The sequence below is a fragment of the Drosophila grimshawi genome, unplaced genomic scaffold, assembly GCF_018153295.1.
Source record: "Drosophila grimshawi isolate 15287-2541.00 unplaced genomic scaffold, ASM1815329v1 contig_848, whole genome shotgun sequence".
Classification (NCBI taxonomy): Eukaryota; Metazoa; Arthropoda; class Insecta; order Diptera; family Drosophilidae; genus Drosophila; species Drosophila grimshawi.
The window spans coordinates 13,838,195-13,866,176 of NW_025063692.1; the positions used below are offsets into that span (position 1 = coordinate 13,838,195).

A 27,982-nucleotide genomic window follows, 5' to 3' on the forward strand; every position below is an offset into this window, starting at 1 on the left:
AATCTGAAGAATTTATTTAATAGTATTATTATTTTTATTATTAGTTGAAGTGCAAGTTTTGTGCTTATTTGTCTTTAGGTCTTTTAAGTTCAGGATCTACTAAAAGAGAAAGTATAGAAACAAACACACTCTCTCTCTCTCTCTCTCTATCTTTTCTATATCTCTCTTTCTCTCTGTCTCTCTTCATGTTGTCATAAGAATTATACAAATATTGTAAATGGGAATTTTTAGTGCCTAAAAACTACTCAAACTCACTTTTATTGCGTTTCATAATCATTTTTAGCACATTTTTAATGTCGTAATCTTCTTCTTTTCTTAGGTTTTTTCATTTATTATATTGTTATTTTGTTTGTTTGTTTTTTTTTTTTCGTTTGGATTTTTGTGTATGTGTATTTAGTTGTTGTATAATTTACCTATGAATTATTATTCCTTTTTTTTTTTCATTATTTTTCTTCAATTAAATGAATGTCCGTTGCGCTAATATCAATCAGTTTGGTATTTAAACCCTAGCTAAAGTGTGATTTTTCATCTTTATCTTTATCTTTATCTTTATATTTTTCATTCATTTTCTTTATTCATTTTCTTTAATTTATATATATGTTTTTAATGACATTTGGGCTGTACTCGATATTCGTTCGCTTAAACATGTTTCTTCTACCTGCCGCTTGGATTGTGTGTGTGTGTGTGTTGTGTGTGTGTGTGGGAAACTAGTTTCAATTTGCTAGAACAAAAAACAAGAAAAACGAAGCAAACTAAAAATGCTGGCAGTTTGCTGGCTATTTACGATTACGATTACATAATTCCGAATTCTGAATTCTGAATTCCGAAGCATTACATACATTATATAATAATGGTGGCTACAACAATGCTGACCAGGCTTGCCACACAAATGCAGAATGCAGAATGCAGCAGACAGCAGGCAGCGGGCAACATGCAGCAGGCAACATGCAACAGGCAACAGGCGATAACTTCATCTTCTTCTTATTTGGTGGGCGGTTATAAAGTACACAGATAGATGCTAAAAAGGTTACCAGTTTGTCAGTTTGTCAGTCTTCAGACATGTTATTAGGTTATATCCATTTATCATATATATATATATATATGTATATATATATATGATATTTGTTGCTTGACGTATTTGCTTATCGAGTTTGTTTCGCACCCACCGCTGACTAATGATGCAACTGTTTCTTTGTTTCTTTGTTTGTTGAGCTTTAACAGAATTAAGTTAATTGTCTGAGCTACTTTAGGTAGTAGATAAGAACTACACAATTCATATGTATTTGTATATATATATACTAAGCGACTTATGTGTTAGGATCTGACAAGTTGCAGTTACAGTTACAGTTTATAGATACAGATACAGATACACAGATACAGATACACAGATACAACAGATTGCTTTTATCAGTTATCAGTTATCAGTTATCAGTTATCAGCTATCAGCTATCAGTTTATCATAATTCACATACATATAGTAGGTACTATAAATCATAACATTTTCAAGATCACATCGAATTTGTCAGCGAATCAGCCTCCGAAAAGCAGTTGCACTTGGCTAAATGGGAGGGGTGAGCGAGCGAGTGGAATGATGGGGCAGGGGGCAGGGGCAGGGGGTGGGGCTTATATAGTGTATACATACATAATCCACTAGGTATATGCTAAATATGAGTTAATTGTTGCTATCAAAAAGTTATCCTAGTTACATATATATATATATATATAAGTATATTATTTAATTCATGTTATCGATAATAAGTATATTTAGCTAATCGAAATCGAATCGAAAGGAAATACTCGTTTCATCTGAATATCGATGAGGCGCTTGTCAAATTTTCTTCTTTTTTTTTTTTTGTTTTATTTTTTTTCATATATTTTAACAACCGCACTGCTTGAGGTACATACATTAAGGATATAAACCCAAGGACTTTTCGTAGCCTTTTGCTCGACTTATAGAGACAATTTTTTTGTTTCTTAGCTACCCTGAAGATGCAATAGTTATGTAGGTCAACAAAAAAAAAACTAGAAATCACAACAAAAATAACAAAAAAAAAAACATTTTACTTTCTATCGGGAAACTTGCGATTTCTGGAACTGGAGGAAGCGTCGCGACGTGGAAACTCCTCCGACTGAGTGGACATGCAAAAGAAAGAGAAACATCATTTGAGTGTTATGATTGAACATGATTTAAACAGCTGAAGAGAGAGATAAAGAGATAGAGAGAGAGAGAGAGAGAGAGAGAGAGAGTGTATATAAATTTACTTGATCCGATTGCTCATTTAGGAAGGAGTTGGAATTTGGATTTGGAAACATTTGAAGCTTTCATTACTTTTTTTTGGGCTATATTTTGTTCACTTGCATATGCCTTTTGTAAACGCTTCAGCTCCTCAATTGTAATCAATATTTTTAGAAATTAGACCACGTATTATCTCTGGAATGGAACTACTCCAACTAACTACAAGGGTGTAGAAACTAAATGATTCTTAGGAGAGATACCCCTACTGGGTGTGCTAGACGAATGAATCTATCTCTCTCTCTCTCACTCTCTCTCTCTCTCTCTCTCTCTCTCTCTCTCTCTCTCTCTCTCTCTCTGTCTCTCCCTCTCTCTCTCTCTGCCTTTCCCTCTCTATCTCTGCTTGGTTGTCGACGCAACTTACTCTTTGTGCAGCGCTCTTGTTGCTGTGTCGCACCGGAGGCGATGGTGGCTCATCTGTGTAGACCCTGCAAGGAATTGCAAGGAGAGGATCAGTAATAATCGATAATTGGGTGCTTGACTGTTACCTGTTGTCCGCATGCGTTTCGGGTTCGAGCAGCGGCAGCATATCCTCGCCCTGCTGCAGCAGCTCAACCGAAGCGAGTGAATCGCTGCCGGTTTCAGTGCCAGTGCCGGTGCCAGTGCCAGTGCTGGTATCCTTATCCTTGTCCACGGTGATTGTGGTGGCAGCTGAGGATTCACCACGTTCCGCCTCGTGGCACTCGCACTGGCAATCCTCGGGCTTCACATAGTTGTAGTGCAGCTTGTCGCCAGATGTTGCTGACATGGCGCCGCCATCCTGGCGCTGCTGTTGCTGTTGCTGCTGCTGATGATGATGATGATGATGATGATGGCTGTGATGGGCATGCGAGTGACTGGACGAGGTACGATGTGCACTGCCACAGCCAGAGCCCGAGGAGGCTGCACTCGAAATTGCCGCTGTGGTTGTGGTGCTTATTGTCTCCTTGGGCAGCGTGGTTATCCGCTTGGCAGGCTTCCGTTTCTCTGGAATGTTTTCAAAGTCGATCCAGTGGCCGGAGAGTTTGCGCTGTGTGGAAGATTTGGCTTTGGGCTCCTCCAAACTGGCTGGCATGCTATGCGGCTGGCCGCCAGCTGGTGGTGCGCTGGCCACAGCAAGTGGTGCACTTGCCGTAACTGAGGTGGTCGCTGTCGTTGCTGTGGTTGCACTGGTTGCTGTGGTCGCAGCGGGCGGCAGCAGCTGTTTGTTGGAGTCCTTGCGCTCCAGATTGTTGGCACGTAGTCCCTCCTCGGCGAACTCGAACCAGGATTTGCCGCTGGCATTCGAGATGCGTCTCGGCGATTTGGTGGCCTGCGTCTTATCCTTGATCGCTGACTCCTTGCGCGGCAAACTGATGCGCAATTTCTCGCCGCGCACAAGACCAGCGCTTGCGACAGCCGGGTCCACATCTTGGCCAGCATGCGGCGACTCCTGTGGCGTCATAATGCCCGTACAGTACTCCTCCAGGTGGGAGGGATTTAGCGGCGTTGTGGAGCGTGGCCGGTCGACGGGACATGTCTTCAGCTCCATATTGGCGCGCTCCTTCATTGGGATCAAAGGCACACCCTGGGCACGCTCCTCGGGCAGCGTTGTCGGTATGTAGGGCAGCTCATCGTCGAAGGACTCCTGTGAGACGAGGCCGGTGCTCTCGTGCTCCTCGATCAGGCATACGTTGCGAGGGAAATGATGACGCTTTGCCTCCGGCACACCCATCGGCACCGCTGTCGCCATCGATGAGCTGCCCGCCATATCCGAGTCCCGTTCGCTCTCCGACGACTCAATCGGCTCGTGATCATCTGTCGAATGGCGCTCCGAGCGCTCACCGTGCGGCGGTGGCGTCAATGCATCCAGCTCCTCGAACTTATCCGGTTCCTGTTCCAATTCCAGTTGTTGTTCCGCTTGCATTTCCCTCTCGGCCAATGCGCTGCCGGCTGCTGCGAAAAGTGACGTGAAAAGATTTAATCCATTAATCCCAGACAGCATTTCAATAATATATTCATCTCAATCAGTGCTGTAATCGTAATATGTAGCTAAAGTTTACCTGTTCACGTTACTCAACACTGTTCTTTCAGACACTGCAGAAACTGGACTCCAATCAGAATGGAATCAATCAAGTTTTGATCTAACCAACTTTTTACTTTTTACTTTTTAATTTTTGTACTTTTCTGTTTCTGTTTTTGTTTTTGTTTTGAGACTCACTTTCATAATGGATAATGGATATGGATTTCGATCTTTCGATCCTTTCGCAACTCGATTTTGATCTTACGCAATTTAACGATGTGGCAATTGTGGCACTCGATTGGTTGTGGTGGTGCGGAGTGGATTGGATTGGAGTTGATGACAACTACTTACGCTTCGCATCCAGCACGCTCTGGCGCTTCGGCTTGCGTGGCACACTGCCTGTCGCGCTGCCAGTCATCGCTCTCTCGGTCACGCTCCCAGTCACGTTCCCTCCAGTCACGCTGCCAGTCACGCTGCCGGTCACGGTCACGTTCTCGTGATACTTTTTGCGCACATCGAAGTTCTCGAGGTAGCGCGAATGACGCACATCGGCGGCCTGTGCTGCTGCCACTGCTACTGCAGCTGCTGCTGCGGTTGGGGCAGTTGGTGGCGTTGCACGCGTGGCTGTTGCACCTTCTTCCTCGGAATTGGAGCAGGACTTGTGCTTTGAGCGCATCACAACAGCGGTGCTAATAAAAATGGCCGCTTGCTCCTCCTCAGAGCTGGAGGGTGCTGCTGCTTGTGCTGGTGCTTGTGTCGGTGTTGCTGCTGGTGGTGCAGGTGGTACTGGTGGGGTAGGCGGTGCTGGTGCTGGTGCTGCAGCTGCAGCTGCAGCGGATGCTGCTGCTGTATCTGGACGCCTAATCACCGTACTCTGACGCTGCAGTCCATCTGTGGTGCAATCGGAGGCAGTGGAACCGGAGTCGGGCAGCTGCACCTGCTCGGACAGCTGGCTGGACTGGCTCTCCGTCTTCGAGATGCTGAACTGTGTGGAGAAGATCTGCTCCTGACTGCCGGAGCCGAGGCGTGTGGCGAAAAGCAGACGGCGACGCTCCTTGGCCACGGGATCCTCGATGGGCGCATTGACGGTGGCCACCGTTTGGACCAGGCGCGGCTCACAGGCGCTTTGATTGCTGTCCACCGACGGCAGTCGCTGCATTTCGGCCAGACCATTTTCCCGACCATGCTCCACATCTGCCACTGCCATCGCCATCGGTGGCATCGCCACTGGCATCGCCATCGCCACGTGCTCGCTGGTCACCACCTGAGCTAGATTGGCGGCACGTGCACTTACCACGGAGCTAACTGATTCGAGCGTCTCTTGCGATGCCAGCGTGCTGCTGTTGCGCTGCACCTCCAGGCTCCAGGTGCGCTCCTCAATCGTTTGTATGGCATCCAGATTGGGCTGCGCCACCTTCACCCGCTGCTGGCCCACCGGACGCAGGGCGGCCGCTGCCGCCGCCAGCTGGCTGGCAGTGATTGGCGCCGGCTGGGTTGCAGTCAGTGGGGCACGGCAAGTGCTGGAGCTGCTCGGACGCTGCTCGATGGGCGGTGGCGATGGCGCCGACAGCTGCTGTATGCCCTGGAGCAGAGTGCGTGCCTCGCGCTCCTCCGGCGGCGTGTGGAGGGGTATATGTATATAACCCTCGACGGGCTCATCGTAGTACCTCAGCCGGCTATTGGGTCGCGAGCCAGCCGGCGTACGACTCCGTCCACCACCGGAACCGGAACCGGGCACGGGCGGTGGCGGTGGTGGCCCCTCGCCGCCATCGATGGGCGAGGAGCTCTTGGAGCTTTTGGTGCCATCGGTGCCGGCGCTGCTGCCACGTTTGCCCGGCTTAAAAATGGCCAACACCGATTTCTGTTTGCTGGGCGTCACATTCTGTGAGCTGGTGGCGCCTCCAGCGGTACCGCCGCCACCGCCGCCGCCACCGCTCAGCGTTGCCATTGCCGTTGAGGGTCGCTCTTTGCTCTTGCTGCGCGATCGACTCGTCTCCCTTGGCGAATCCGGCGAATCCTTGCCCAGGCGAAACAGCGAACTGAACGAACTCTTGCGGGAGACAGAGGCGACCGCCGTTGCTGTCGCCGGTGCAGCGGGCGACGGTGATCGACTGCCATGCCGTCCATGGCCATGACGCGACGGCTTCGGACTCGCCGTCGGTGTCAGACGATGCTCATCCAATCCACCCGCCTGCAAGCTGAGCGATGCTGGCTTCGATTGCGTTTGCGACTTTGAATAGACGGGAGTCAGTTGATTGGGCGCCTCGACAACTCGCTCATTGGCCGCAATGCCCTTGTCGCTGTACATGTGATCCGGCCGCAGATTGATCCGTATATATTCGGTGCCGCTGGCCGTCTTGCCAATAACCATCTGGCCGGGACTCTTGTTGCTGCGCCGCTGCCCACTCGTAACGCCCGAGCTGGGTTTGATGGAGGTGCTGGTGCTGCTGGTGCTGGTGCTGCTAATGGTGCGTGTCTTGCCATCACCATTGGCCAGCGTGTTGGGCTTGGATCGACGTTGGGCGGCCGCTGTGCCGCTGGGTGACTGCATCATTTGTATGCCCTCGGCGAGCACCGCTTGGGTGGGATCGTGTTTGGTCCGCGCCAACAGCAGCTGCTCCACGGCCAGCGTTGCCTCGGCCAGGCTTTGAGCGGAACTGGGCGCTGTCGAGGCATTGCTGGCGCCACTCATTGCCCCATCCGTGCACTCCACTGGCTTGGGGCCGCAGAACGATGTCTCGAGTAGCATCCGGTGCGGCGAAGGTGACCGCGACACGCACGACACAGCCGAGAGGCGACTCACCGCCGATCCTTGGCTGCCAACGCTCGAGATGCGACTGGTCCGGCCAGAGATGCAGAGCAGGGCGGCCACCTCAGAGCTGGCCGAATCCTTGCGCTGATGCTGCTGCAGATAGCTCTGGTGGTCATCAAATTTGAAGATGTGTGGCGACGTCCGCTTCGCCTGCGGCATCAAGTAGCAGTGAGTGGACGAGCACAAATGTAAAAGACAACAAATTTGTATCAAAATGGGTAACATCAATATTGACAGAGAGAGAGAGAGAGAGGGAGATAGACAGAGAGATAGACAGAGAGAGAGAGAGAGAGAGAAAGAGAGAGGACATCATTCAATGCTTAACTAAGCGGAAGATAGTTCGACAATGACGAATGTCACTTGAGGCCTCGCTGAAGCGAACAGTCCTTGACCGTGCCCCAAAAGAGAAAGTGCCCGCCTAAAAGATACCCTGTGCCTAAAGAATTTTTCTACTTAAAATAAAATATATAAAGTAAAATAAAAATAAATGAGTATTTGAAAGAGTCACAGATATTCTTGTGACTTTCATAGAAGACCTTTTTTGGGGGGGTCTTTGAGAATCCGCAATGAAAATATTATGATATCAATTGGTATGCGAAATACTTGAAATATTTTCTGTTTTTATTTTTAGTTTAATTCTTAAGGAGTTTAAATATTCTGTGTGTGAACTGTGTCTGTGTACCTATCGCCTTGTGTCTGTCAAATACATTTGCGCAGCTACAATTTATTCCCGTCATGCATTTTGAATGGGTAAAGGGTATAAAAAGTGAATGGGAAGTAGCAGAAAAAGCTGGCGACACAAAAAACTACATCACGCGTCAATATGAAGCACATTCTTTGTCTTTCACTCTGCATGTCAATTGCAGTCAGTCAGAGCCAGACCCAGACCCAGACCCAGACCCAGATCCAGACCCAGACCCCGACCCGAACCTTGCAGCCCCGAGGCGTTCAAACACTTTCATTTATTCCATGGAGTTGGTTGGTCGGTTGGTTCAGAGGTTCCATGGGGCAACAGACATATCAAGAGACAAGGTGGCAGTGAGAGAGAGGTAGGCATAGTGGTGTCGAATAAAACATATGGTATAATTCATTTGATTACAGGTTTATCGAGCTTAATGGATTTTTAAATGGGGCGTATGGATACGTGCACCTCTGCTGCAGGGCGTGTGCAAAATGTGAGTGCACGTAATAATAGACACCAATAAATCAATTTGAATGTTCGTTGTGCAGTGTAATGGGCCTTAAATGGAAGAATTACAAGTGCTGCTTTGTCTTCAATATTTAATTAAAATTAAAGCGACGTAGGACGCTCGATTTGCATATATTATGTGTATAATAGCCATTTACAAATTTCAAGGTTTATTGATCAGAATGATGACAATGACAATTACCATGCTGACATCTAAAATCCACATGAAATCGAAAATTCCTCGCGACAAGTTGCAAGTCGACAATTGACGAGATACTTATTAATTTATCTAGTCATTTACAAATCGAATTATAGGATTTACACCCAAAAGGTCTCGACCTAAATAAAATAAAATGCTAATGTATATAAACGATATATTGAACTTATAGACAAATATCTCTTTTGGGTACTTAGATATTGGTTGCAAATTGAAAAAGAGATATGATTTCAATTATAGAAACATATTACAACACTTCGAATCGGTTTGGAGGAGTTTTAAGTTAAGATACATAATAAAGATATTTTACCAATTTAATCAACAATTCTTGTTGAATTCTTGAATTCTTTAAAACACATTTTCTTAAAGCCTTGTTGGGCTTCCAATTGATAAAAGTTCCACTAAATAATTATCGTAGTTATTCATTAGATTTTAGCACAAGTTTTATGTACTTGGACAAAGTTGAGCTGCTGCGTTAAATGAAACTTTTAAATTGCAGTTGGATAGTATTGGATAGTATAGCCTGTCCATGGCACAAAGAGGACTCGATGGGCGCAGGACAACTTTTGTTGGCAGCTTTAATTAATTAAGTAAAGTTTCCTGCAACGACTGCTGTCGCAGTTGGTAAAACATTTTTTGTTGTTGATTATTTCCACACGAAAAAACAACAACCAACACCAAAAAGCAACGAGCAACGAGCAACAACAATATGCGGATGCTCTGCTATTGACAGCGTTGCCACTTTGCTGATATTTCAATTAATAGGCTCGCTGGCAATTGGTCGCTTTCCGTTCCGTTCTCCGTTTATTCCAATCACGCTTTGTCCTTTTCCCTTGCCAGCTATCTCTCTTCTCCTTCTGCTCCCAAGCGGAACACGGAAATAAATAGAAATTGCTTCTGGATCTGTATGCAACAAGTTGCAAGCCCTTTCGTTCACCCTGTTGTTGCAGAGAATCAATTGAAAGGGAAAAGACAGCTGGAAACTTAATCAACTCTATTCGAAATCGTTTTACTCCGGGACAACAAAGCGAAAAATATATAGAGTAAAAAGGTTATCAGAAGTCGGCAGACAAGAAAGTGTTTTTTTTTTTAAATCAAGTTCGTTTATTCTTGACTCCATTGAATTTTGAATCCAGTAATTTTAACTTAATCTGCGATTGCAAACATATTGAAGCAAGACGAGCAGATTTCTTTTTGGAATACATATTGCAGTGCTGAGCATAAATATATATATTTGTATATAGTTTTATATATTTTTTATATTTTATTCTAATTTTTCAAAAATGCATTCAAAATATTTGAATGACACAAGTAGATAAACTAAATTGGGCGAACTTGTTAAGGGTCTGTTAACTTACTTGATCAGTTTCAAATCAGATAATTAATTTAGCAATGCATGCTTGAGTTGAGTCATTTATGGTTAAGAGGCATGTTCAATCTTCGAATGGTAAGGATAATCAAGGATGATTCTTATCGAGAAGATATATAAAGACGTGAACAGACACGTACGCGGCACCAGTCTAGATAATGTCCTAAGTAGGATAACGATAATTGTAGATAGCTATAAGATAATTTCGAAGGCCGAGGCAATGAGCAATTCGGAAGCCGCCCTTTCAGTTGTACTTGTGCCTTATTATTACAGCGCTTGTAAATGAAATAGGGCATTTGTTAGTCGTGCATGCTCATTTGACTAATAATATTGCTGCTATTACTGCTAATGCTGCTATTTCTGCTGCTGCTATTTGTAAATATCCTTGCTGCATTTGTCAGCTGATGGCTGCAAAGTATGCTTGTTTGTTTGCACAGCACTTGCGTCAGCTGCAGTCGCCAGTTGTTTTTCCAGGTAAACGCTAAACAAACCAAAAGTCGCCAGTCAGTTGCCACCCACTCGGCGGCCGGCAGCAGCGGGAGTGGCGTTTTTTGACTTTGCGACATCCGCTTGACGCTGTCACTGGCAACTGCTACAGCCAGTGGAAGTGGAACTGCATTTTTAAGTGCACCGTGCATCATTTTTAATTTAACTTTGTTGTTGATTTTAATTCATTTTGCTGCCGCTGTGGCTGCCACTGTTGCTGCTGCTGTTGCTGCTGCTGTTGAGTTCTCTTTGGGCACCTCAATGCCATGTTAAGTATTTTAATTTCCGTTCTGTCAATTTTCAAATTCGCCCCCCTTTTTCGCTCTTCTGTTTTTAGCTGATTGTGTCCTTGGCAACTGCAGAAACTATTTTTATTATTCTTGCTGTTGTCTGTGGCACAACCACAACTTGCCGGGTTTTATGCAATAGGAATTTAAGTAAGTGGATGGGATGGGGCAACAATTTAATTATGGCATCACGGCCATTGGGCAGAAACCCTGTTCACAAACAACTAGTGCAGTGATTTTATTCGATGTATTCTAACAATATTCAAATTGTAATTTAAACACAGCAAATTAAATAACTCTTTGACTGGCATCAACTAAAGCACGTCCTGAGCTAATATCAGAACAGTATTTAATATCAGTATAAAAATGTCAACAATCCCTAAAAACTTACATTGCTTTAGTGCAACCAGCTGGTGACTAGGTGACTAAATAGTTGAGTTTGCTAAGCCAGAAGTGGTTTTAAGCCGAGTTTAAGCATTATCGATAACAAAATAATATGTTTCTAGTCTTATGGCCTTCAATTAACTAGCAGTTAGCTGGCATAATAATCCATTCTTTCGGGGAGCCAGCCCTTTTGGCACTGCGGTCCATCCCCAACCACACTCACCTGTTGTTGTTGTTGTTGCTGCTGCTGTTGTTGCTGCTGCTGCTGCTGGCGCTCCTGCTCCTCTTTCTTCTGCTCTGGATCCATAAAGTAGAGCTCTTCTGTTGAGCTGCGCAACTCCAAGGCGCCCTCCTCTCGAAAACCGAGACCAATGGTTTCCTGTAGGGTGCCAGTGCCGACCTTCATAGCATTAGTTAAACACATTGACCACCCAATACACACCACCACACACACACACACACACACACACACACACACACACACACACATAGAATTCCATAGACATTTTTAGCAAGTTAAGTTTAAGGCGGGGGGTGGGGGAAGCATGCGGTTTGCCGGAGAAGCAATGGATGTGTTGGTGTAGGCGCAGAGCACAGAGCACAGGAAGATAAACACAAATGAAAAAGGAAATCAACAAATCAACAGCCAATTATTGTGCATTGCATGGGAGGATTGGTTGGATTGGTTGGATTGGTATCGGGATTGGGATTGGGATTGGATTTGGGGTTGGGATTGGGATTAGGATCGGTGGTGATTGAGGTGTGTGTGTGAATGTGTGTGTGCGTGTGTTGTAAAGTTCGGTGTGCATGTGCATTGGCAGAAGCGACACATACAGGAAATAGACAGACAGAGAGAGAGACAGAGAGAGAGAGAGAGAGAGAGTGTGAGAGAGGGAGAGAGTTACGCAGAAAAAGAGAGTTAGAAAGAAATGAAAAAAACAAGAGCAAAGTACAAATAATTAGCACAAAATGATTCATTAAATGCGACGTCGACTGCAACTGCGACGGCGATTGTGACGTCAACGTCAACGTCGACGGCGACGTCAACGTCAACGTCGTGCGGTGTTCGAGATTTTGCTGTTGTGGTTGGACTAGTTCTTCTTCTTCTTCTTCTTTATACCCTTGCAGTTTACCAGGAACATCAGAAAATCTTTGGAATATTTCTTAGACATTTTTTTTCAATTTCAATTTAATTTTGAATTTCTTTTTAAATTTATTTTTTTTATAATATTCTGATTTTTATAGATTTTGTGTCGATTGACTTTAGTTGACATTCAATAGATTAATAACAATAACTTTATCAGAATATCATATTATAGGTAATATGACGAAATCTGTTGTGTACTCAATTTTGATTCGGATCAGACAGGTATATAAATTTGATCTTCATCAGACTACAATATCAAATATCAAATATCGATGGAATATTCCTTTAGCTGAGCTGATTATTCACATGGTAAATGCAATTCTAGCCTGGCTTTGATTAGTAATTGGCTGCAAGGGCATAAAAAGCATTGGCAGGCCAAAGTTAAATGTAATATTTTTGTTGCTTTTGTCATTGTTCTGGTAGTTGCTGTTGTTGTTGTGGCTGTTGTGGCTGTGGTTGCTGTTGTTGTTGTGGCTGGGTGTTTGAAAGGCAGTGTCGCTGCTCTAAAAACCAAGCTACTAGCCACTAAGCCGGACATCGATTAGAAGGAGCAACTAAGTCGCCTTACCTGCTCGAAAACGTTCTCCGGACTGCTCTCGCGACTGTCCTCCTCGTGGTGCGATGAGCTGGATGCGCGGCTCAGCTCGATGCGTGGCGTTGATGGTGTCGTTAATGTGGCAGCACCGCGATAGTTGCCACCGCCAGCACCGCCGGCAACACCACCGGTGACTGATGCATTCGGCAATGGCTGGCCACCCTCATTGCTGCTGACCAGTGTCGTTGTTACGGTTGTCGTTGCCGTTTTAAGCGGAGGCGGACGTTGCTTGGCAACGATGCTGGATGCATTCGCGGAGCAGGTGGCTGACGAGGCGGTAGATGTGGAGGATGAGGATGAGGTGCTGCTCGTGTTCCTGTTACCAGTGCCAGTGCCAGTTCCGTTATTGGAATTGGAATTGTTGGGCATTGCACCCGATATGCTTGGCGCTTCGCTGGCATTGGGATTGGTATTGGTATTGGTATTGGTATTCGGATTGGGATTGCGAGGCGTCGTTGTCTGTTTACGCAGCGTTTGTTCCATCATCTGTAATGGGATCAATGGCAACTTGATTCACAAACATTCACTTAAATCATAATAAACGCACACACTCACACGCACACACACACACACACACACACACACACACACACACACACACACGCACACACACACACACACACACACACACACACACACACAGACATGCAAATCTGCGCTTTTCACTTACAATTTGCAAATTGAAATCAAATGTCCTGGCACCATTTGTGCGACACAAGTGTGTGTGTGTGTGTGTGTTTGTGTGTGTCTTTGCCTGTATTGTAATGAGAGCAGCGGTCTTATGCCAACCCCCTGTATGCTGCTGTCCCCCCAAAATACGGAGCTCAATCACAATGAACGTTAATTCCTTTATGGCATTCATAGCATGAGATTTTAATGAATATCATTCGCTTGCACTAGTTCCTCAGTTCCACAGTTCCTCACTTCCACAGTTCCTCACTTCCACAGTTACTCACTTCCACAGTTCCTCACTTCCACAGTTCCTCAGTTGCACAGTTCGTTTTATATGCCCCCAGTTTTTCATTGCTTCACCCACATTATGTGCTCACTGTTTTTATCGTGGAGACATAGTTAGCATGCAGACTGGACTACCTGGCGCTCAAATGGCACTGGCTTTTAATTAAATTTCCTTTATTAGCTTTGGGACTGTGAGTGGATTGCGACAATTTCCATCGAACAGAGTATGGGAGTGACGAGTGTCGCCGACTGCGAGATACACTTTGTGATCTGTGTCCTGTGGCTGCTTCTTCTATGCCAATCGAGCAGTCATCAAATGTTAAGGAAACTGACTTCGAATTAAGATCAAACCATAACTAAGACCAACTTTGGGTTCGCTATCCGAAACAATAGAAATATAACAAGAATAACAAACAACAGTTGACTGTGAAGCACTTTGATACATTGATATCAATGCAATGCCAGCTGCTAACAGGTGGCAAAGAACCAGTCTTTTCGTAGTTTAACTCCTAAATTCTGCAGTTTTTGACTCACTTTTTGAGGGGTGTTACTAGTAATATATACGTAATGGAAATTTTGGTGACTCTGGCTTCCCAATTGTGTGAATTAGATATTCAATTTAGTTATCGGAATTATCGCTAATATGCACTTCAAATTTGGTGACTGTAGAAAGGCTATTTGCGAGAGATATTCGCGGATTTATCGATGTGCAATTATCGATTTGATCTGTGGACGTAGCACAAAACTGTAAACACTTTGTCGAGTATATTTTACAAGTTTCAAGTTTCACAAGTTCAAGACAGAGGACCAATATACTCTTCCATATTCAGTATCAGAGTAAATAATAAAAACAATGTCGAAAGAGAGCACAGAAGGAGAAGAGTGGTAAAAGAACAGCATGCAATCTGCAAATCGAGTCGAGTCTGGGCTAAAACAAAAGTTTTAGTTGACTGCTGACATCTGCGCCTCTCTCTCTCTCTGTCCATCTCTCTCCCACCCTCTATGTCTTTATCTTTCCCTTTGTCTTGCTTAACTTTCAGGCTTAAATTCAATTCGAATTGTGTGGTTTTTTGCTCTCTTAGCTAACCTTCAATTAATAAAAATGCACTTTATTTGCAAACTAACCAGCCATTTGGCCATTTAATTTAAGAGCCTCTAATCTGTGTGCTTAATTCATTTGCGTACCGTGCACCTTATATATAAGTTATATAACCACTCTAATTATATGCGGAACGTAAGCTTTTATAATTGAAGGAGCAGTGCCACAGCGCCACAACGTGACCTTGTCGCCAAGTCCAAAAGTTTGGGTGGCTATCCATTAGCAAGCTTCAAGTATCGTCTCACCCAGCCCTCAAACTGCTAAACGCAATGCCAATGCAATTATCCAATTTAAACTTAAGACAAGCGTACCAGAATAACCTCAAACCCATCCCCACCACGCCCCCCTCTCCTGCTGTCGGTCTGAATAGCTGAGCTGCGCATTCACGTAATAGTTTAGTGGAGCAACAGACAGAGGCACGTTCCACGTTCCACCCACCCCAAAATGCTAAAATTCTGAAATGCACTGCAAGCGCATCAAATGTGTTCAAGGAGAAGTTCTTACGCACACCAACACACACTCACCAACACACACTCACCAACACACACACACCAACACACACACACACACCAACACACACAAGCTGATTGACACATGGCGTTTCAGAACTTGGAGCTGCAGTTGAGGTCTGAGAGGGATGTTCACGCGAACAGTCCGAGTTCATTGTCTGTGGTGGTAAGACTAAGTTCAGCGCGTGTCAAATATACAATCGTGACACGAGATAGCAGCTCGTGCTTTTTCTTAAGCACACCAGACAAAACGGCAGAACTTTGACAATTAAATGGGCCAAAACTTCGAATTTATAGCTTAATAAAAAATAAATTATTTTTATGATTTTTATATAAAAAAGGAGGGGGGAAATAAAATTGAATAAACCAGTCAAAACTGGCATGAAAACAGTTGTGCAACTGTCTGTTGAATAATTTGGAGAATTATACAAGTAGCAATTATTAAGTATTAAGCGAAGGATTAAGAGATTAAAGAGATTGAAAAGGGAAAGCTTAATTTTGATGTACTTCAATTTAAGCAACACGAAAATCTTTGATTTTCATTTTTTGGATGCTTAATGTGTTTAAGACGAACATTTGTTTAATAAAACGAAATAAACCGAACCAAAAAAAAAAAAAAGAAGAAATTCTTATTCAAGTAGATATAGAAAATTGTTTAAAACGTACTTCAAAGTCGGAACTAAAATTTAGCTGCCAGCAGAATGAATATAATTTCTACAAGGGTATTTAAACTGCTTCTTATTCGATTGTATTTTTACATCAAATGAATTGAAATTTGCACTTTAATTTATATTTCATTATTTATTAATTGTTGTGAAATCAAATGATTTTCATTTGTGTTGCAAAATAAACGCATTCTGCATGAACCTTAAAAGGCGTAGCAAAGCAAGCTTAATGCCACAAATGGAGGAGGAAAATGTGTGTGGAATTTTTGCGCTTTCGCAAAATTGGAGCAGCCCCGATTATAATTATGATTTTAAGAAAAATAAAAAAGAATGGCAACAAATGTGGCACGCTTCTGTATTTTAAGTGATATGGTATTGTAGGAGGGGCAAGCCTTGGCACATATATATACACACTTAATTGAAAGCTGATGCTGAAAACTATGCTATATTTTCACTATATATGTATATACCTATATATATGTATATATAAGTATATACATGCAAACAGAATTCATTTAAAGCTGATGCTGAAAACTATGCTATGTTTTTCACGTGCTACAGCTCGCTCTCATTCACACACACACACACACACACTCGCACATTCGTTCTCCCTCTCTCTCTCTCTCTCTCTCTCTCTCTCTCTCTCTCTCTCTCTCTCGCTCTCTCGCTATCTCTCTTTCTATGTCTGCTAGTGTCTAGCTTGCTCTCTTATTAAATGCCGCCGCACGCCGTGGCGCATACATAAAAATTGTAATTAATTTGGATAAACAAGAGCCGGCTTGGTAACGGAATTCTTCGAATTGTTGTGGTTCGCCTTTATTTTTATAATATTTTGTGGTGTACAGAAAAGGAGCAAAATAAAAAAAGTATAAAAACGATAAAAAAAAAAACAAAAAAACAAAACGCAGAGACGCAGAGGCGCAGCCAAGAGGCAAGGAGGCACACAAAATGGGGCCAGTCGAAAGGGCAACGAATTGTTTTATTTTTCATGCATACTTTTTGCTGTTGGAAGCTGCGCATTGTCAAATGCCTCATGATATTAATTATTATGCAAATTCTGTAATAAAGAAAGCAGCAGCAGCAACAGCCTCACACATATATAAATATTTAAATATTATATAGATATATACAGCTTTACATGTATATGTATATATATATATATATATATATATAGTGTATATATATAGTGTGCTGAGAGGCACTCGCAGCGTGCTGCTGTTTCTGTTTATTGTTAATGTTGTGTCCCTAACACACACACACACACACACAGAGAGACACACGCACACACACACACACACAAACACATGCAGACACCAACACATACACATGGCATCTACTCACCGTGTGCCAAAACTTGATGCTATTGCTCTCTGGCCCAGTCTGTAAATGTATTTGGTTTGTTTGTATATTTTTGTATTTTTATCGCTGCTGCCTGCTCGCTGCCCCAACTTGTCCTTATTAATTTTTCATTAATTTTTCTTTACTTAGCGTTCCACCGAAAAAAAAAACACAAGCAATCAAACAACAACAACAACAAAAAAAACCAAAAAAAAAAAAGCTACGCTGCGAGGAGGCGCTAGGGAAGCGCAAAGTCAACTACAAATTTTGGTTGGTTCACTTTTGGCCGTTGGCAGCCGCGTGCGTTTGCTCGTTTGCTTGTTGGGTTTGCTTCCCTTGGCTTTTGGTTTGCTTCTTTCGCAGGTCGCCCGCTCAGCGCGCTTCACGCTTCACGCTCCACACTCCAAACTCCAAACGCGCGCTCTCGCTCGGCCAGCCTCTCTCTCTCTCTCACTCTATCGGCATTTGTTTCATTTGTTACGTTACGTTACGTTACGTTACCGATAGACTGCACGCACACAGCGTCAGCGTCGTACTGGCTGCGTCGACTGCCGAAAAGTTTGCTATGTGCGGCTGCTGGCGTCTGCTGCCGTCCTTCGCAGCAGAGGGTGACCGGATTCGAAGAAAGCTGCCGTTTGTGCTGCTGATTTTGCTGCTAAAAGCTTAACAGCAGGCGCTTAACACAAAAGCTCCACTAAATGTCGCTGCACGCTCAACTGGCTAAGCTTTCGCCACAGCGCTACACACATTAATAATTCCACGGCGAACTGTGCTTTTCAAAATTGGACTTATTTTCAATTGATATTCTTGCACTTTATAATTTTGACCGCATTTTATAAAGGCAACTAGAACTGATGTGATGCAACTATCAAAACAGAAGCAGTCAGAGTTTAAAGCTTGTCTCATGCATTTGTTTATATATTAATATTTTAACATTTACAACACATATTATGCCGTTTCTAAGTGTTTGATGAGCACTGTGTCAAGCTCGCTTTACTCTCACTCTCTCTCTCGCTCTCTCTGTCTCTCGTGCTCACTTACTTCTCATCTCTCGATGCTTTTGGAACTTTCAAATTTTGGCAGTATTTTCTCGCCTCTCACACACACACACATAAATACACACAAACACACACACACACATATATACATATATATGTATATACGTCAATCTTTGCCCATTGTTAAATGACATTATTTGGAGCACTTCCACTTTACATTTGATTTGACGCGTGTCAAAATATTTTTGAAAGTGTGCCTACTCAACTGTGCCCCGCCCACTGCCCGCATACAGTTTGAGATTCCTTGTTATTGTTGCTGTTTTCGTTGCGCCGCTGCTTATACTGCTATTGTTATGATTTTTATAATATTTGTGGGCATCGCTTAGGCTTCGTCTTTGTTTATTGGCCAAAAGCGTTTTACTCGCCTGCCTTCTAAGTGGTCATTTGCATGTTTTTGGCATTCATCCAGAGCCCAGAGCATTCACCCGGCTCGCTGCGCCTATCCGCCTAACCGCCAGCACTGCAGCCCTGCAGCCCTGCACCCCCTCAACGGTCCACAATTGGCCACAATCAGCTGTAAAGCTCATTTTGCTTGCGTACAGCATTCGATGCTCAAATTGATTACATGTTGTTGTTCATTAATTTCCCCAATCCCCAATCATAAATAATTGATATACATATTGATTTACATACACTGAAATTATGTATATGCGTACATACAAATGCAAGTTTATATATGTATGTGTGTGTTCAAATTTGGCATATATATATATAGATATATATAAGACTTACCACTAGTCGGGGCTGCTGATGCTGCTGCTGGTGCTGCGACTGTTGTTGCAGGGTTGCAGTCGCATTTGTTGTTGTTGTTGTTGTTGCTGTTGTTGCCACTGTGGTATTGTCCTCAAATGACTTTTCGAACGATGCAATTGGCGCTGGGCCAAGTCGCTTCTGTCGTCGCGCATCCATCCCGGTTCTCAGCGTGCACAACTAGGGCTCACACTTACACACACACACACACGCACACATGCATACACATATGTAGACAGTAAGTTTCACGTCGTCCTGCAGGCGTAGCCTTCAACTGGGGAAGAGACAGAGTGAGACAGCGAGAGTGTGAAAGAGAGAGAGAGGGAGACAAGAGTTTAGGAAGCACATTAGACGGCTATTGGCACACTTCCTTTTCTAGCCTGCCCATAATTGCCGCAGGCAACAATAACTATAACAACAACAATTGATTGCTATCCGATAGAATGCTCGACTACGATATACCCTGTACAATGAACTGATGCCACCTCAAAATCATATTCATAATTATTTTACACACATATCAAATAATTTACATTTTTTGTTTGAAAATTGCAGCTACATATGTTTATAACAATCCATTTGTCAATTTAAATGTTTTATATGCAGGTACACTCAGAAAAAAACGATCTGCATTCTAGAAAATCGACCTGAAAACAAGAGTCATTCTTTATTTTAGAAATAACTCCAAAATGTAGGAGTTAGGAGTGCCAATTCTACAAATTTGTCTGTTTTATTTTTATTATTATGAGAAGTAGGTTCCATTATCAAAATATGTTCTTTCTAAAAAGTCGAAAAGATAAAATCCTTTCGAAAATTCCGAAATGAGTAATGAAATTCAAAGGAAAATATTCGAGTTTGGCTGTAGGAAGTTTATTCAAATTAAATATTTATGTGGGTTTATTGTAAACAAATAGAATATGTTTGGTGCACAAACAATACACGTATGACAATACACTCTGAAAAAATTTGACATATTTTCTTCTAAATTGTACAAAAATGTACCTTAAAATTGAGAAAAGAATGCCCAAGTTTGTAAATATATAATTCTGAATAATAAGTTGAGTTGCACTTCGCGAGCCAAAAGTCTGGCGAATTTCAAACATTTATGGTGATTTTTTTTCTGAGTGTAGAAAATGGTACATACAAATTGTTAAGCTTCAATCAATCGGCTAATACCAAATGCACCATCTGTGGATGTATATTTGTAACTAATTTTGTCAGAACGGAGTAAAACGGCAATAACTTGCACACATACTATCAATCACCAGGGAATAAGTTTCCAAAAAATTCTATAATGGCAACAAATTGTTGGTGTAATAACCGTAGCCAACAAATTGCCAGCCATTTCGTGTCCACAGTTCGTTGAACTGGCTCCAATGAAGTAATAACAACGACAATTACATTTATAACGACTACAAAGTATATATCCTTATAAATATATGTATATACATATATATATATATATATATATATATATATATAAATTTATATGTATATATATATGTACACATTGCTGTTGCCCAGTATGAGTTTCTGTCAATTCTAAGAAATTGCTTGCTTGACGACAATTTTTCAATTGAATTTGCAGTAGGACAAAGTAAACAAATGGTGTGTGGCACATTGATATTAAAAACCATTTATTCAATCATATATATATAAATACTTTAGTATTTGAAAACAGTTAATAATCAGCTCAATAATTGGAAGCAATCAAATTTGATTTGGAGTCAATGTTGCTCCAGATACCAACAAATTTCATCTGTATATGAATATTTAAAAAGGCGTGGCTATTTTGAGGTTCTCTTGTTTGTTTTTGTGCTGAACATTTTCCATTTTCCATTTGTTTTTTTTTTTTTTTTTTTTTAATTATTATTTCACTTTGTTAAGTGGCTTTCGGCTAATGTAATTAAAATTTGCATATTTTAATTCTCGCAACTTTCTGATTGAGTGACATTTTGTGCAAGTTACGCGGCCAAAGCCGTATTTATTTAATTACAATGTCGAACTGTAAGTGAATGTTCGTTTGAATTGACTTGGACTAAGTAGACGGACGGTATTGGCTTATTGCAGCTTTAGAACATGACTTCATCGACTCCATGCCTCCATGCGTCTATATTAAAGGGAAAACTGTGCCAAAAACTGACGTTGTTTTGTCAAAGTTGACATTTTTGCTTTGCAGAGAAAGCTGCGGTTAGTAAAAAATCTATAAAAGCACAAACACATTCACACACACACATATATATATGTATATATTAATTTATATATATATCATAATTTTAGTTGAGTGCAATAAAGCAGGAAAAACCAGTGAAATCTTTGCTCTCGTCAGCTGTCGACTGCAGAATACACTGTTTCTATTTAAAAGACTTATTGATTGCAATTCTGATACATTTTGAACTATTTCTGTAAAACTGCTGAATTTGAGGTACAAAAAAGATGTCGCATTTGATCTGCCAAGTAGAACATTATTTATGCAACAAACTCAAGAAAACTTCGTTTTCTGAGGGATTGTCATATACGAATAATTGATTTCTAGTTAAGAATTTAGGAATCACAATGCATTCAAAATAACAATTCGAATTTCTGGGTGATCTCTGTTTTGAAGCAACAACTGCTTAGACAAACAATTTCAATACTTAATACGAAACAAATATACCCCATTTTGGCATTGGGAATCGAGTGAAACAAAACTTTTTTTCTCACAAAATTACAGTTTGCAGTTTATGGATGGTGGACTACTTCTATATGAGTAAAAGCTTTTCCCCCCTGGCAATTTATGGGAGCTCGCCTGCATCGAATTGATTGCCTACTTTTTGGGGCAATATGTCCAATGGTTCAGATTCACATGCACATTGTGCATATTGTATATATATATATATATATATGTAGGATATGCGTGTCAATATTTATGTATTCAATATTCATTTCGTGTGTGTCAAAAGCTTATGAGTGTACATATGTTAATATTAATGTGATCCATGCGTATAACAATCCATCCGCTGAGGAATCGTTGTTGTTGTTGGCTTGTTTGCCTATCTGAAAATATCACAAATTAGATATGTGCACATGCCCCCTGCCAATTACCGTGCATTGATTGACATTTGGTTAAATGGCTTTGATTTCCAATAATGAGTGGAGAGAAAAAATATCGCAGAGCTAACCTTGACTTTATACATATATATATATATATGTATATATATAATGCGTGTGTATGTTACTGGAATTATATTTATAGAGGTGTTTGGCATTGTTTTGTTGGCAATTTAGTTAAGCTCCGTAACTGTAGTGCGTAACAGCAGCTGGCTCTGCCATTTAGCCTAACAGAGGGAATAATCACACACTCACACATACACACACACACACATACACACACAAACACACGCACACACACACAAGCACACACACACATACACGCCAATATTGATGTAGTTCAGTAATAAACTGCTTAGCTTTGCAACAGTTGCCACACGCAGATTTAGTTTATATCTATATATATATATATATATATATATATATATATATGTGTGTGTGTGTGTGTGTGCATGTGTGTGTTTCGTGCCTCCAAGTGACAGTCTAAATTTACATAGAGCTGCCGCCGCACGGGCGTTTCTTGAAATATAATAATGTGCATGAATACACTCATGAGTGGGTCCATGGGATTTTTAAGGTTCTTTGGCAAGCTCGTCTCATATCATCATCATGGATGCACTCATGAGTATATAAGCTGATCTTTCCATTAAGCTTAAGAAACTTTTAATTTTGATCTATAAGAGATCAAATATTGTTACAGATCAAATTCGACCTGCTCACATCTAAATGGAATTATTCATTTGGAAAATCTATCAATTGGTAGCTAAACTATATGGTAATCCATAGTTGCATTCCTTTGATTCATTCTTAGCCAGAAATTATGTTTGGACTATAGGTAGTGATGACCACATTAATGATTATTCTTATGTATGCATAATGAATGAATGAATAAGTGCAACAAGTTGTCAACTTATATGAAACGACTAATGGAAAAACATGAGGCATTTGCTGATGAGTGCTGCGAGTGTACTCATGGGTATACCACATTTAAGTCCATGCACTTGTGAGTGGCTTAGCTGCCAAGCCCATATCATGTACCCACATCAAAGTCAATTTAATACAGCTAAATATAATGAAATAATGAATGCCTGCAAAATCGTTCAAACTTTTCGCTATAGTTTTCATATATAGTTTCGATGCGGCGGCATCAGCTTATTGGAGAAGTTGCTTAACGCGATGACAGATGATTTAAACCACCCAAATCACTTAGCCATCTAACAGCTTTTAAATATGCTGGACGAGCACAGCCAGCCTCCAGCCTGTCCAGTGTGTGCTCCTAGTTGGCCGCAAGCCACAACTTTGGCGACATTCATTGAAAATCGATAGCAAGCTGACAGGCAGTAAGCAGGGCAACAATTCGGGGGGTTCTGCTAAGGATTGCGACTGCTCAGTCATCATCAGCGCAAAGCAGCTTAGAGTGGGCTTCCCCTTGCTAACCACCCCCCCCCACACCCCTCCCGCACATAACTTTCTAGTGCGCTGAAACTATCCGCCAAAAAAAAAAGCGCACACACACACAAAAAGAAACCTTTTACAACATTGGCCCCAATGACATTGGCAATACGTGCAGAGCGGCAAGGCATCGGGGGTGGAAGGGCCTGTCGCCTTTGAACGGGGGTGGGAGGCGGGGAGGAGGGAGGGTAGCGCGGTTTATTATGCGACGTCGCCGCTGTCGTCGCTGTGCCCAATTGCTTTTACTTTTGAAGCAAGTGGTGAGAGTTGCGCGACAGGCAACAATTTCATTGACCTCATAAATTGTGCTCTGGCCCAAAAACACAAAAAAAAAAAAATAAAAAAAAAAAAAAAACTCGATCCCCTAAAGCTCCCCTTGACCCTCTGAAAACGAGCTCCCATCGCCAAATTGGCATTCACAAAACCCCCATCACCTCTAGCTCCCAAAAACCAAAAAAAAAAAATATATATAAAAACAAAACAAAAGAAAAACAATATGAAACAAACGGCAGAATATTAATAGTTGCTCGGGACGACGCGTGGAAGCTACAAGCTACAAGCTACTAGCTGTGTTGGTCAGCAGGAGAAGGGAATGAGCAGAGGCGGAGGGCAGAGGGTAGAGGGCAGAGGGCAGACGGCGAAAGTCCAAGGCGAAGGCAAAACTGACTGAGGGCTGACCTTCCTTCCCTTCAATATCAGTTTGTTAAATGGCCCAGCGGAAGCGGAAACGGAAGCGCATATGCAAAAATGCATTATAGTAATAATGTTGTGATTATTTGTTTGTTAGCTAACCCAAAACGAAGTTGGAACCTCTGCGGCACTATGGAACAATTTTCGATCAAAACTGGCATAATTCATAGTTCAGATAAATATTATTTGTTGTATGCTGTAGTAGACTGTATCAGCAAACAAAATTTGAGGAGTTTATTGCTGGAATTGAAACTGCCACAAAACACAGTCATAACTTAGTTCATATTGAATTAACGGCTTATACAAATCAGCTAGAATATAGAAAATATGATCAAATCCTACTCAATTCTTTGTCAAAAACAAAAAAGTGATTAAAAGTTGTGACATCAATGTAACTTTTTCAAAGATAAACGGATTCAATCCGCAGCAGCCGACGACAGTTCCATGTTCGCAACAAATAATGTAAATGTGTACATATCAAGAGCAACATTTTGTGTTCATTGTCGAAATCACAGAAGCCTGGTGGGTAAGTGGTGATGGCAACTGGGTGCTGGGTGCTGGATGGTGGGTGGTGGGTGGTGGGTGGTGGGTGGTGGCAGTGTGGTGGGAGTGTGTGCTGCACGCTATGTGGCGAGTCAGAAAAGATGGAAGGCAAAGAGAAAGCAGAATGGAACAAAAAACTGTTGGCGTTGCTTTTGATCGCCAGCTTTTGATAAGGCGAGCACTGCTTGCAGCCCACTAAATCAGTTTACATATACATCTCTGTGTGTGTGTGTGTGTGTGTATGTGTGCTGTTTTCATTATGTATTGTACTTTGCAACAGAGTCGGTGGCCTGCCAATTTAGGCCAACTTGCGGGTGCAGGTGCTCAGTTTTTGCCTTGCTGCTTTTGCTACTTTTGCTGCTTGCTGCTCGTTTCTTATACCCTGTACCGTTGATTCATTGATGTCGATATGTGTTCAAGGCAGGTACTGCAACTGCAGCAGCGACCACTTGAAAACATGCTAAACATAAGTAAAAATATACATCTTGTAAAAAAAACACACTCTTGCATGGGTTATAATGATCCCCTGCTTGGTCTGTGCAGCAGGTAGAATATAAGTGAACATTGTTAGCCATATAAAGCTAGGATTTTTAGAGATAAAGTCACTTCGAAATTACAACTCAACTCAAACAATATATATTAAACAATTCATACCCAGCTCGACGATCAGGCAGCAGAGAGAAAGATAAGTGGTATTTTTGTATATATTCTAGCTGGGTGCAGGGTATCTGAAAGTCGAGCACACTCTCATTTGGCGCACTGTTAGTGTTTAGCTAGTTCTTCTTTGTTGTTGGTTGTTGGTTGTTGTTGATGATGGTTGTCGTTGTTGGCCTTTGTCTGTGCCAGCCAAGTGGCACATGGTACGATGCTAACTGTAACTGTACATGAGGCTGCTAACTGTAACACTGGCCATTCTCATTGCTCTACACTCTTTGCCTAAACATTCGTTTTATTCGCTTTCTCGGGCCTGGGCTTGATAGTAATGTTAAATGCGATTACACATTTTACTGCATACTTTCAGGCAGCAAGCTAGAGAAAGAGCGAGAGAGAGCGAGTGGGGATGGGGGGGAGTGGACAGCTAATAGGAATTGAATGAAATTAGCATGCAATAACAAAAGGCAAACAGTGAGCCATGACTAATACTCAAACCGGCGACTCAAACCCAAATGTTCGCACCGTTGACCTGGTCAACGTCTTTTGGGGGTAGTTCAAGCCGTCAGTTGTTGTTGCTGTAATCGTGTAATAGCGTGCAGACAAATGGCAGCTTGTAGGTGTTAAGTAATGGAACACACACACACAGACACACACACACACACACACATACATTGGGGTTATTCACTGCAGTTGATGTTGCTTGCGCCTCATTTGCTAAAAGGAAACAGCAACGAGCAACTAGCAGCGAGGAGCGAGGAGCGAGGAACGAGGAACGAGGAACATGTTGGATGGTTAGGAGCAACTACTGACAATGACAACATCTGAAGCTGTTAAAAAAAAAAAAACAAAAAAAAACAAAAACAAGCACGGAACTTTCTGATAAGCTTCAGACTTCAATGATGTCATTGGAGTCCGCAAGTTGTTCGATTTTTAAGTTTTCTATTTCAATGCTCTCTCAGATATATGAAATATTGTGAATTGCTTTTAGCTAAACTTTCAAAGGTTTAGTTTTGTTAAAAATTTGCATCTTCTATTTGTTGATTATGCATAGCATCTTGAAAGATGTTCCCAAGAACTATTATTGTCACATCTATTCGAAAATACTGAAATCTCGCTTACACAATTTTGTGTTGACTTTTGAAAATTGTAATACATATTTAGGTTATACTATGAAAGTTGAACAATGATAACAATTGTTGTCTGAACAGCTACAAATAAACTGCAAATAAGCCAATAAGTGTGCTTTAAGAAGTTGTGGCTGATCTAGACACAAGCCTTGAATGGTTGCGAGTAAATAGATTTGAATTGAAAATTACATTTTATATATGTGGTCGTAATATCAGCTATTCTATCGCGGCATTTTATGCAAGTGTTTTTGTTTTTTGTTTTTTTTGTTGTTTTTGATTGGAAATTGTTAGTAGTTAATCGAAATTGGGAACATAAAGAATGTAAAGACCGTAAAAAGCGAAACACGCTCACTATTGATGTCACTAATGGAATGAGTGCTTGGTAACAGGGCCTGGGACTATTTGACTTACATAATGGCAAGCACTCACTAAAAACTAAGGCAACGAACAACAAACAGCAACAATAACAATACACATAAATGTGTGTTTTTGACTAGATTTTCATCATAAATCAGTTAGACCTAAAAGCCAACATACCTTTTTTGGGAGCTACTTAAATACTACAGCAGACAAACACGAACAAACACATACCCCAACAGCTGAGGGCTGTGTTGCATGCTCGCTTTCAGGGAGAGCGGCAACCCAACAACAGCAACCCAATCCAAGATGTAAATGATTCAAATATGTTTGAATTGTCGCGCGCGCTCTTAGCAAACTAAAATAAAAGAGACTTTCTCACACATACACAAACAAACAACAACAACAAAAACAGCAACACAGCAACAGAAAACAATATAAAAAAAAAAACACCAGCGATTCTCAACCAGATCGGAGCCACACTCGAGCACTCGAAGCGAACGCACAGCGAATACAATAAGGACGCGGTAACCGTTCACGGCGCCTGCCAAACGCCAACTGAACAACTTACCACTCACTTAGCCGAGCAGCGAGCAGCGAGCAGCGAATGCGGACGCCGTCAAAGCTTCTCTCAAACAACAACAACAACAACTACAATTCTCTGTCGCTGTGTGCGTGCGTACACACCAAAGCTGTCGGCTGTCTGTACGTCTGTGTGTGTGTGTCTGTGTGTCTGTGTGTGTGTGGCCATTGTTGACAACTGCACATTTTGCTCGTTGTTGTCTGCTTCTTGTTGTTGTCCATGTTGCTGCTGTTGCTCCTGCTGCTGCTGCTGCTGCTACTCCTGCTGCTGCTGTTGCTGCTGCTGCTGCTGCTCCTGCTGCTGCTGTTGCTGCTGCTGCTGCTGCTCCTGCTGCTGCTGTTGCTGCTGCT

General features: G+C 42.2%; 1 protein-coding gene across 2 annotated transcripts; it reads right to left on the reverse strand.

Annotated features, from left to right (window-relative positions):
• Nucleotides 1-1,747: 1,747 nt before the first annotated feature.
• Nucleotides 1,748-27,412, reverse strand: LOC6565919 (mucin-5AC). 2 transcript variants are annotated; one of them, XM_032738969.1, is made up of 8 exons: nt 27,284-27,412; nt 19,119-19,410; nt 12,734-13,246; nt 11,242-11,418; nt 4,626-7,236; nt 2,782-4,207; nt 2,658-2,721; nt 1,748-2,129 (listed from the first exon to the last, which is right to left on the reverse strand). In XM_032738969.1, exons 2-8 carry the CDS (start codon nt 19,293-19,295, stop codon nt 2,061-2,063), a joined length of 5,037 nt encoding a protein of 1,678 aa, XP_032594860.1. In that variant the 5' UTR covers nt 19,296-19,410; nt 27,284-27,412; the 3' UTR covers nt 1,748-2,060. The 2 variants fall into 2 exon arrangements, with proteins under 2 accessions (XP_032594860.1, XP_032594861.1); XM_032738970.1 differs by lacking the exons at nt 19,119-19,410; nt 27,284-27,412 and adding an exon at nt 17,332-17,487 and having other exon boundaries at nt 1,749-2,129.
• Between the last annotated feature and the right edge of the window lie 570 nt (nt 27,413-27,982).

Bases quoted from the DNA above. Each gene is read 5' to 3' on its own strand.
- LOC6565919 (XM_032738969.1), bottom strand. From the start codon at position 19,295: ATGGATGCGCGACGACAGAAGCGACTTGGCCCAGCGCCAATTGCATCG. The intron at 11,419-12,733 runs GTAAGGCGACTT...AATGCTATGAAG, and splicing joins CGGAGAACGTTTTCGAGCAG to GTCGGCACTGGCACCCTACA. The intron at 7,237-11,241 runs GTGAGTGTGGTT...TTGATGCCGCAG, and splicing joins AGCAACAACAACAACAACAG to GCGAAGCGGACGTCGCCACA.